This window comes from Cantharellus anzutake (assembly GCF_015039405.1).
Source record: "Cantharellus anzutake strain C23 chromosome Unknown EI90scaffold_22, whole genome shotgun sequence".
In the NCBI taxonomy this organism is placed as follows: domain Eukaryota; kingdom Fungi; phylum Basidiomycota; class Agaricomycetes; order Cantharellales; family Hydnaceae; genus Cantharellus; species Cantharellus anzutake.
This window is the reverse complement of record NW_024066972.1, coordinates 256,406-267,852: the sequence shown is the minus strand read 5'-3', so window position 1 is coordinate 267,852 and position 11,447 is coordinate 256,406. Positions and strand designations below refer to the sequence as shown.

General features: G+C 50.4%; 2 protein-coding genes across 2 annotated transcripts; both read left to right on the top strand.

The window, feature by feature from the left end:
* Window positions 1-329: 329 nt before the first annotated feature.
* Window positions 330-1,386, top strand: EI90DRAFT_3196719 (uncharacterized protein). The gene is made up of 3 exons (XM_039066408.1): window positions 330-773; window positions 836-1,188; window positions 1,255-1,386. The coding sequence occupies exons 1-2, from the start codon at window positions 663-665 to the stop codon at window positions 878-880; spliced, it is 156 nt and encodes a 51-aa protein (XP_038916301.1). The 5' UTR covers window positions 330-662; the 3' UTR covers window positions 881-1,188; window positions 1,255-1,386.
* Window positions 1,387-1,499: 113 nt separating this feature from the next.
* Window positions 1,500-3,507, top strand: EI90DRAFT_2972306 (uncharacterized protein). The gene is made up of 3 exons (XM_039055749.1): window positions 1,500-1,612; window positions 1,686-2,171; window positions 2,229-3,507. Exons 2-3 carry the CDS (start codon window positions 1,838-1,840, stop codon window positions 3,023-3,025), a joined length of 1,131 nt encoding a protein of 376 aa, XP_038916300.1. The 5' UTR covers window positions 1,500-1,612; window positions 1,686-1,837; the 3' UTR covers window positions 3,026-3,507.
* The last annotated feature ends 7,940 nt before the right edge of the window (window positions 3,508-11,447 follow it).

The window sequence follows — 11,447 nt, the reverse complement described above, 5'->3', positions numbered from 1 at the left end:
CGCACAGAAATGATTTTATGGCTGGTTTCAGCAATATATATCACAGTGGCTCCTGTCTCTCCAATTATGTTGTCTGTATGGGCTCCGAGGAACCTTGGTAGCTTTGGGTCACTAATCATATTACGCACATTACTTGTTTATTGCGCTGCGCGAGTTATCTTGCTTGTTCTCATTTTCAGTTCTTTGCGTTCACCTCCACCTGATCTATTCCAGACCCCGTCTTGGTTGTCGTTTCTCCCGCATTTGGATAGCTGTGTGTGTGTACCGCGCTTCCGGTTAAATTTTTGTTTTACATAATAATACCACAAGTTATGCGTGAACAAACGCCTCTTGCATTCCGTGTGCTCTTTACATCTCCCAATCATTCCTTCCCCACCTTCCCGTACTGCATGTGAGCTAGAAACTCGAGATAGGACCTCCTCTGAAGATTGTGTCACGTCGTATCAAACCGGGTGTTGCGCTAGCGCTAGCGCTAGTTGTTGGGAGCACTTTTGGATTCCCGAGCTGGTCAGAGTACCGGGATCTTATCTCAAACGGATTCCTCGTATAGTTACTGTCCACCTTTCCGCCCTTTCGTTTTTGGGGTCCTTCGGGAGCAATGTTCGTCTACTTACTTCGACCACTTCTACACCTTGAGTACTAGCCAATTAGTTCTATCACCGATGGCTCTTCCTCCCAATGGCCGCGTCATTCTCAAGACCTCTGTCGGAGAGATACAGAGATACAGAGGCGGTCAGTTGATGCAGGTTTTCTATGGGACAGATCGAATTATGGTCAGAGGTTGTCCATCACGTTTTGGCAGGTGCCCGGACTGAAACCTTGGGCAATGTATTAGGAGACTCCCAAAGCGTGCAAGAATAGCTATGGAAGGCGTGGATGACGATTTGCTGCATGATGTCTCCCGCTACATCTTCAAGGTTACTACAATGGCGTTATCTTCCACAGAGTAGTCCCTAGATTTCTTGTCCAGACTGGAGATAGGCGAGGGAGAATCATTCTATAGCCATTGGTTCGAGGACGAAATACACCCTAGACTGCGCTATGCCCACCGTGGGTGAGGATGATGCCGAAAGACAAAGAAGACCGTGCTAACACCCTGGCTTTGGTTACGATCGTGTGGATGAACTCCAGGGGCAACACACATTATTCGGAAGAGTTGTCGGAAACACGGTCGTCAGTAGGTGGAAGGTGAAGCAGCACTGCTGATTGAAGATTTATCTCATCAAGACGCTCTCAGAAGGGGATCTAATATAGTATCCAGCCAAGATAAAATTTATTCGGATTGTTGATAATCCATTCGATAATATTGTAACGGCAGCGAAGAAGCGAGCGCAGCACCTAGCCAGAGAGGCGCAAAAGGAGCAGGAGGAGGCTGCAAGGGGAAAGTTATCATTTGAGGCATGGGGAGGCGTGGATTCAGAATCAGATTGCTCCCACGACTGACTTGACACCCGGAACCGAATAGGAGTTGTTCCGTTCAATCTCGATGTCATTCAAGTCCCCACCCTGCCAGTTGCACCGACCGCGGCGAGTTTCAGGCACGAAAGGGGAAGAAGATTGTAGGGAGAAGTATGTGTCACCACAACACGTGATCGATGACATTTCGTCATAGGTACCTGAACTCCGTTGCTTTCTTGGCGATGACTAAGCTCACCTACACTTCTCGTGACTCTATGTATAAATAGAACCGGTCTTCGTGCTCCGCGCCGCTGCAAATTCGACAAAGTGAAATTCCGCATGCAGCGTTGTATGTAAAGATGCATACCCCTGTCCACGGGCCTATAAGGCCCATGCTCGTTTATGCTTTGTGTGTCTGCACTCGCACTCTATCAACCCAATGGCAACCGCTCTGGCTCTTTTCACCTTTCTTCTTCTTGCCTACAGTGTTTACTCAGCGCCCATCCCGCAAAATGTATCTGATGGTTGCAACGATCTCCGGAATTGCCGAACGATGTGGGGCCTCGTCTATGGTTGTCTCCTTACCGTCTTTGCTTGCGTTTGGACGGCGGTACACCCAAATGTACCACAGCACGACGGTGATATCTGGTCGTTTTCATCGCATGTTGGTTTGATGATGGCTTCACTGGTTTCGCCGGAGTGGATTCTGGGGACTGCATGGCGCCAATTCATGTTGTCTCGCAGAGTGTCAAAAAAATACAAGATGGTTGAAGGTGTGTCCTGTATTTGTAACAGTAAGGGGCGAGGCACTGACTCGCAATTGTCACAAGGATGGACCTTGACCCATTCATACTTTGTCGTCATGGATGGTTTCTTCGACCCATCAAAAGGAAAGGTGGTGGTCCCGGAGAAGTTGCAGAAATATCCTGGCATAATTGAGAAGACGGGGAATACTAGAAAGGCCGCAATCACAAGGAAGGAAATTCTCGACAGAAGCAAAGGCGATGCGATTTCCAAATGTCTCGTCGTCCTCCAATTACTATGGTTTATCATTCAATACGTCGGACGATGGGGAACCCACTTGAACAGATCGCAACTCGAGACGATGACGCTCGCGTATGCAGCATTAAGTGTCTTTGTTTATGTGCTGTGGTGGAATAAACCCGTTAACATTCAATGCGCAATCCATGTAACAAAAGAGACGTCCGACAAGAATCTCGATCAACCAACGCCTAAAACGGAGCTTCAAGTTGACGCAGATCTCGTGCAGCTGTCTGGGCCCCAGGAGACGGAAGTCCTATTCATATTTGCAGTCACTGGGATGATCTTTGGGGGAATCCATTGCTTTGCATGGTCGTTTCCCTTTCCGACACACACAGAGATGATTCTATGGCGGGTTTCAGCGATATATATTACAGTGGCTCCTGTCGTTGCGATGTTTGTCGGATGGGTCGCCGATCAAGTCGGTGAGGCAATCGGTGCAGGTGTGATATTGGTACCTATTTCAGTTGTTTACGCCTGTGCGCGGGTCATCCTCTTTGTTCTCACCTTCAGTTCTTTGCGTTCACCTCCACCTGATCTGTACCAGACCCCGTCTTGGTCGTCTTTTCTCCCGCATCTTGGATAGCTGTGCATGTACCGGCCGCGCTCCCGGTTAAAATCGTGTTTTACATGATCCAGGAGACAGCACAAGTTATGCGTGAACAAACGCCTCTTGCATTCCGTCTGCTCTTTACATCTCCGAATACATCATTCCTTTCCCCACCTCACCCCATATTCTTTGCCTCCTCGTACTGCATGTGAACTAGGAACTCGGGCTAGGACCTCCTGGAAGATTATGTCACATCGTGATCAAACTGGGTGTTGCGCTTGCGCTAGTTGTCGGGAGCATTTTTGGATGCCCCAGCTGGTCAAAGTACCGGGACCTTAAACGGATTCGGATGAGCATCGTACAGTTTCTGTCCGCCTTTCCGCCCTTTCGTTTTCGAGGTCTTTACGGGAGCAAGTTCGTCTACTTCGACTACTTCTACTGACCAATTAGTTCCATCACAGATGAAAAGGCCGCGTCATTCTTGAAACCTCTGTCGGAGAGATAGAGAGGGGTGTTCCAGACACAAGAGTGGTCAATTGATGCAGCTTTTCTTTGGACAGATGGAATTATGGTCAAATATCTTTAGCATCTGGTGCCAGTCGTGAACCGAAGCTAGTACGAGCCTGGGAACGTATTCTGTCACCGTCCTAGTTGAGATGAGTGAGAGGGAACTGTGCGTCCCGGACACGACAGTCCGCGAGCTCGACCCGGTAATCATTGTGGCAGAAGTAGACGGCGAGGATTGAAGGAGCGACAGATGGCCAGTGTCGAAGGAAGGTTGTCGGTGGTGTTGCCGATGTAAAGATATATAGAAGCACGGCCAAAGTGCCAATAGTATACGAAGCTATTTAGAACAACTAGGAGATGATCGTTGGCGCGGTGCGGGACTCCCAGTACAGCCTAGAGTGGCCGGCGTTCTGTACGTCAGTGGATAAAAGATGATATGAAGAATGTGCCAGGACTGCAAATTGGACCAAACCGAGTCTACGTAAAGTCAAATTTGTTTCAAGTGAATGAAGATACGCACGTTCTTTAATTTCCAAGAACAAGGACCTGCGCGGCTCATAAAGCGCTGAACATAGGGTCATGCCGGCCGTAGGGGTGGGGACTTGAAATGGAACAGAACAACTCCTAAGGGTTCATCAGAAGGGTAGCATAGTAGGACACGAACTTTCGTGCCTGGCACCCCAAAGCTTCGCCCTCGCCCGCTCGAAAGATGCGCCATCCGCGGCTGATCCCTCAGGTTCTCACAGGGGTTCTTTGCGGGTGACTGATCATATTATTTCACCGGGCCGGCCCGAACAAACTCCCCCACCTAAACATGATGAAGCACTAGGAGCAATACACGTGACACCACCTCGAAAAGAGAGGGCCAACGTCGTCTGGAACAGAAACACAACACACACACACACCCTAGCCCCCTAATCCCCACCCATAATCCCCACCCCAACCACCACCATGGCCGATTACCAAAACTCGGACCCAGGAGGGAAATCCGAAACTAACCTGCCGCCAACGTACCCAACGCCCAACGTAGGGCCAGAACATGACAACGACGCATGGACGGACCCCGATACACCCCGACTCCCCAGAATCACCCAAACAGACGTGGAAATGGAAGACGAAACCTGCTGGCACAAAGAAGAACTCGAGGAACAAGACTACGCTTGCATCGATAACGTCTCCGAAGTGATGAAAGACACACTCGAAAGACTCGCACTCCTCAGGTTGGTTGGCCTCTGGAAACACCTCCACTATTACAAAGACTGGATACGAGAGGTAGCGAACCTAGACACCGAGAATAATAGCCCCAATGCCGCTGAGTCCAAACCTGATAACCTCGCTGCGATAAGCGCCAAGCTCACAGAACTGACGCAAAGAATCAACACACTAGAATCAGGACAGAACGTGCAAGACACCTCCACGCCCAGAGACCCAGTCACCGTAGCCACCCCCATGGCAACCCCCAGAGCCACCTGGGCAAACGTAGCGGCGAAGTCCCCCCACCGCCCAAAACCAGCTCAACTCCAACAAAAGACCAGGACACCACGGCACCGGACACAACAGGCCCCACTGCAACGACGGACTCGAGGTGCCTCATCATCCAGGTACACCCCCCAACCAAACCAGAAGAGCGCCCGAACGGCATCGAAGCGCGAAAGAAGATCAATGACCTGCTGGAAAAGAAGAACATTCCACACTACCTCAGAGTGATGGCAATCGGCTACTCTGTCGCCGGCAACATCAAGGTCACCACCGCCCCCACCTGCAAAGCGTCAGACCTCATCACCTTCGGTCACGAAATAGCGGCCACCATCACTCAGAACGAAGTCATCTCAGTACTACCAGACTTGGAGCACTACCGCGTTAAAATCAACAAAATCCCCACATATGGCAACAATGAACTGATTACACCCGGAATGGTACACGAGGAACTAGCCACCTATGTACCACAATACAAAAGCCTCAGATACTGGAGACTGCCAAAATGGCTCGGTACAGATGAGACCATTTGTGCTAAGAATTTCGCGTCCATCGTCATTGACCTGTCTAATAAAAAAGATAGGGACATGCTGCTAAGCCTAAAAATGGTCTACCTATTTGTTATGGAAATGGGATTTTCCCATTTTTAGCCTCTTATGGGCCCTATGCAGTACAATATCACGTGACATGTAAATAATAACAACGGAACCAACAATTACTACCCAAAAACCCGATGTCAATGTTACTGTAAACACCTTTGTTACAACACCTGTTACATTAATTGTAACATCTTCTCAATGTCACGGCCCCCTCCTGCACCCGAACGCTATAGAAATGGGCCAATTAGGCCCCATTTTTATAACACTATTCAACACGAAATGCTCGATCACCCCATACGAGGACCGGATCCAGATTCATGCGTGCAGCAAATGCGGAATGCTCTCCCACTGCACAGCTGTCTGCAAACAACCCCGTTGCCTGAAATGCGGTGCAAAAGACCACGCAACCAAAGCCCACCCTGCAGAGAGCGAACTCCGGTGCATAAACTGCAAGGGAAAACACGAGAGCGCGAACAAAGACTGCAAGGCTAGGAGAAGCCGCATGGGACTCCCCCCAACGCCGAGGAACACACTCACAACCCACACCGCCCCGACCGACACCCTGACTGAGAAATATACGAAAAAGAAAGGCAAATGTAAGCAAAAACCAAACACACCTCAAACCTCGCCAGATGAACCCCCAGAATATGGTCTATCGGACCAAGACCTGAGCAAAATCCTAAGCCAACATCACTCCCCAGTGGCCCAAAAAGCAACTGCGGCCAAAATGGTCAGCGCTAGAGCCAGGGGAGGCTTAGCCACAATCCCACCTTTCAAAATCAGCCGACCAAAACCCAAACCAACTGACAACCAGATGGAAATCAAACCGCTGAGCCAACCTGAAGGGTCAACTCAATGAATCGACAACCAAAAACATCAGCAACACTGACGGTGTGCAGTCTAAACGTCAACTGCTCTAACGCGGCCACACAGGCTGCGATGCACAACATTTCCAAAAGAAAGAACCCCCAAATAGACATCCTACTCATCCAAGAGCCCTGGTGGCACAAAGTAAACAACACCCACATCCCAGTCGCCTTCAAGGGGTGGCAAACCATTCTCCCTAAACTACCCATTGCCGAAGGTGATAGGCCCAGAGCCATGGCATACTCCCGGCAGAACGCAAACATTGAACTCACACTGAGGAATGACCTTGCGTCAGACCTCGATTACATGATTCTAGATGTTAAAAGAAACGGGTCAACACAACAACCAGTGAGACTCATTAACATTTACAACCAAAAATCGCTTGACATGAACCAGAGGAAAGAATACATGGTGGAAAGACTGGCAGAATCCACAATGGATGCGGACATTCCAACCATCCTCACAGGCGACTGGAATATCCGACACCCAGACTGGGATGACCATGTCGACACACCCTGCCCCAGAACCTTAGACACACTGGAGTGGCTTGAGGGCAGCACATACACACTCTGCAACGAACCCTATGTGCCAACATGGGAAGACAACAACGGACACTCATCCGTAATCGACCTCACCTTTGCAAACTCAGCAGCCAGCGGTGCCGGGGCCATATCCGGCCACTACATTGACACAGAAATTGGTTGTCTATCGGACCACCATGCCACAATATTCCAAATAGGCCCACCCAGAGAGGAGGTTGCCAACCCCTGTGAATCCAAACTAAACTGGAAACATGCAAGTGAAGAAGAATTCACCAAAGCACTGAAAGAAGAGATAACCCATGAAAATCAAAAAGTAGAAAGCCTAAAGGGCAACCTACTCAATGAGAACCGGCACACAGCCCTGCCCGAAGAACTAGAAGAAGCAACGGCCATTATCCACAAAATAGTGGAAAATGCCGCTGCAAAATCCGTTCCACTCAGACGCCCCAGCAAGGCCTCGAAACCCTGGTGGAATGAGGACCTAACTAAGTCATACCGCGAATTGAGACAAACCAGAGACTCACTAAGAGGATGGGTGAAGGACTTCAACCGCCCATCAGTGTACCTTGCAGGAAAAGTTAAGTCCCTACAGAAGGACATACACACACAAATCAGAAAAGCCAAACAGGAATACTACCGTAAATTAACAGAAGAAGCCAACTCGGGCAACATGTGGGACTTCCGTAAATGGACGAAAAGCCAAAGGACATACATTTCCCCTCCAATAAAGAACGGTACAGACCACCCGGCAGTAAACCACAAAGATAAATGCACCATACTACGTGAAAACCTTTTCCCCCAACCACCACCACTGCCAAATACCCCAACAATCAATCTTACCCCCCACAATGAAGACATGGAATATGTCAGCGTAACTAAGAGAGAAATCCGTGATGCCATATTCACAGCTGCCCAACTAAATGCACCAGGAATCTCAGGCCTGACAGGCCGAGCATGGCGCTGGGCATGGAAAACAATGGAGAATGAAATATATCACCTACTGATACTATGTGCCGACTCGGGTTACCACCCCAAAATCTGGAGAACCGCCATTGCGGTGGCCCTGCAGAAACCAAACAGAGACTACACGCTCCCCCAGTCCTACAGACTCATACAGCTCCTAGAAGTATCAGGCAAAGCCTTAGAAAGAATCCAGGCACAGAGACTCGCCTTCCTGGCAGCAAAGCACCAGCTCTTCCCCAACACACAGTATGGGGGACTACCAGGCAGGTCAGCGCAAGACGCCCTACTCATGATCACACACGACATAGAGGCCACATGGAACCACAACAAAGTGGTCACAATGCTCACCTTCGATATCACAGGATTCTTTGACTTCATCCCCCACTCGCACCTCATTAACACTATGAGGAAACTCCACATCCCCATCCCCATAGTGAAATGGATGCACAGCTTCCTGTCAGACAGAAAGGCGGCCATCTGCCTTGATGGCAAACGCGATGAACTCAAACCGATCATGACAGGTGTTCCACAGGGTTCTTGCGTATCCCCAATCCTCGCCGCATTCTTCACATCCCCAATGTGCAAAGCTGTCATGGAGGAAACCTTAAAGAAACTGGATACAGACCCAGAGCTAAACATACAATACAAAAAAGGACTAATAAAACTCGCACCACTAACACTCTATGTAGATGACGGCTCGCTGGCAGCCTCAGCCCCATCTAGAGCCGAAGCGTCGAAAGTGGTCCAGATGGCCTTCACAGTAGCCCACGGCTGGCTGAAGGAAAGAGGCTTAAAAACTGACCAGGTGAAGAACGATCTAATGCACTTCACCAAGTCCAGGACCGGCAGAAATGCAGGCCCAGGCCCGGCGGTCACCATACCCACAAACACGGAGGGCACAACCAGAACGATCAACCCCTCCAACCTGATGAGATACCTAGGTATCTGGTTCAACCCACAGCTCAAATTTACAGAGCACATCAAGAAGACAGCCGCGAAGGCTGCGAGTGCGGCCCATGCACTGAGAATGCTCGGCAACTCGGAGAGAGGACTACACCAGACACATCTGCGCCAGATGTACATAGGTGCTGTCCTCCCAATCGCACTATATGGGCTCCCCGTATTCTGGCGCTCAAAGTCCGGACTGATACTCAGAACTCTATCCACCCTACAGAACAAATGCCTGAGAATGCTAACTGGAGCATTCCGCACAACCAACATCAACGCCATGGAAATAGAGGCCTCCATTCCACCCATCAACATCTACCTTGAATACAGGATGGAAATGGAAGCGACCCGACTAGCCCCCCTCCCAGACGACCACCCAATAATCAACCGACTGTACCCACACCAGAGAAGACTCACCAACCCCACCACCCCACCACCCCACCACCCCTCCCAGTGTTCAACCCCCAGAAAAAATACAAGACGGACCCGCGGAAGCGCTTCTCCACTTGCATCACCCGGATCGCCAACCACATTCTCCCAGGGACAGAGAGGATCAACCCCCTCCTCGAAAGCCCATGGGATTTATCCGAATACAACATCTCTGAACGCATCCAACTCTTCACCCCGCCCAACACACCCGGCAACTCATTCAAACAGGAATGGGCTGACAACCACCTGGCATTCACCACCGAATGCGAAGACGACCCAGACCTCCTCTTTGTATACTCGGATGGCTCCCGATACAAAGAAGACGGAAGGACCAAAACCGGATATGGCACAGTAGGATACCACTGCGGCAAGGCCATATTTGAAGAGAAAGGTGCCATGGGCGAACACGTTGTAGCCTACGACGCGGAGGTGATGGGCCTAAAGACAGCCGCAGTCAACATCCGACGAACCCTGGATGACGGTAACGTCACCATTAAACCCTCGCGCATTGTCATATACGCAGACAACACAGGTGCACTGAATCGCGTTTTCCAGGGAAAACCACACAAAGCGCAGGAACTGGCCAGAGAATTCAGAAGGACAATCTGCAAAATCCTCACTGAGTTCGAGGACGTCAAAATCGCTCTACATTGGTGCCCAGGACACCTCGGCATCCCGGGCAACGAGAGAGCAGACCAACTAGCCAAAGACGGTGCCCGCCTCAGGCCAGCCCGCCCAAACTTCAAATCCCTCTCATACATAGAAAGCCTACGCAAGAGAGAGATGGCCGAAGCCTGGACACACCGCTGGGTAAACACCCCGAACTCCCCGAGATCGGGCTTCTACGAAGCAAACCAACTCGCACCAAAGCTAAATCCCACCAAACGTTTCAGCAACCTCGACAGAAAGACATTCAGCCGAGTCCTACAATTCCGCACAGGACACGCCCACATCGGCGAATACTACCACCGATTCGGCATAACAACGGAGAGCAAAGGGTGCCAATGCGGCAAACCCACACAGACGAGGACCCACATTTTAGCGGAATGCCCCCGAGTGTACAGACACAGACACCTACTTGGACGCGGCAACCAGACCAGGTTCCACACCCTCGCAGGAAAAGTGAAAGGCATTGAAAGACTTGCGTCCTTCATCAAAAAGTCCAGAACAGGTGACAAACACCAGACCAACGACCGCCACGCGAAGAGGAACACGACCCCAGGAACCCGGACAGCCGGGTAGACGAGAGACCACGAAAGCACAGAACGAAGCAACGGCGGAGGAGAGGAAGAGACGGGCGAGACGAACACAATAAATTATTTCCTTATTTTCTATTTCTTTTATCAACACCTCGACAATACCCACCGACACCACATAACCCGAGGATCACTGACACCAGACGATACCAACCAGACTACCCACACATCATGTATAGAAAGTCCCCTTTATGTACGCTACGGTGTATCGACGGGACAGCCGCACTGCCACGACATCACGAGGCCGCGGGGTATTAAGATAGATTTATCATCATCATCATCATCATCACTACCCGTGCGCAACAGCCGAGTGGGTCGTGCGAGGCTCCGTGGCAGAGGGTTTATCGTTGTTATCATTGTCCAGCAACTTGGCGCCTGGATCACGAATCGCGGGAGACCGAACGAGCACTACAGTGCGTCCTTGGATCTGAAAACTTTCGGCCAAGGAGACGTAGACGGGCTTCTGCAAGAGTATCGGAGTACGGATGTAGCATCTTACGAGTAACATTGACCAGCAGTGGATCAAAGGGCGAAATTTCTGCTCCCATGGTGCGGTCTTTGATGGTTACGGCAGACTGTCGAGGTCCCAAGCAAGGGCTCGGGTGGTGGAATGAACAAGGGGATTGACATTTCTTCTACTTACAACTTGTTTGACTCTTGTGCGGACTCCTCTACTACGCTCTCAATTACTGATCAGTGTCGGCGGGTATGACGATAAGAGTCAGACTGCGTGTTATTGCGGTCGACGAGTCCCTGTAAGCAAAGGTACGCATTCGAGCCCACCATTTGAAATGTCCTGTCATCCCCGAAAGTTCGATTGCCTTTAACGCAATCCCGCTGGATGATGCCGAGGTATTTCTTGTTGCGTTCC

Coding starts and splice junctions, on each gene's coding strand:
- EI90DRAFT_3196719 (XM_039066408.1), top strand. CDS start 663: ATGGCTCTTCCTCCCAATGGCCGCGTCATTCTCAAGACCTCTGTCGGA. Junction 774..835: donor ATGGGACAGATCGAATTATG/GTCAGAGGTTGT, acceptor GCAATGTATTAG/GAGACTCCCAAAGCGTGCAA.
- EI90DRAFT_2972306 (XM_039055749.1), top strand. CDS start 1,838: ATGGCAACCGCTCTGGCTCTTTTCACCTTTCTTCTTCTTGCCTACAGT. Junction 2,172..2,228: donor AAAATACAAGATGGTTGAAG/GTGTGTCCTGTA, acceptor AATTGTCACAAG/GATGGACCTTGACCCATTCA.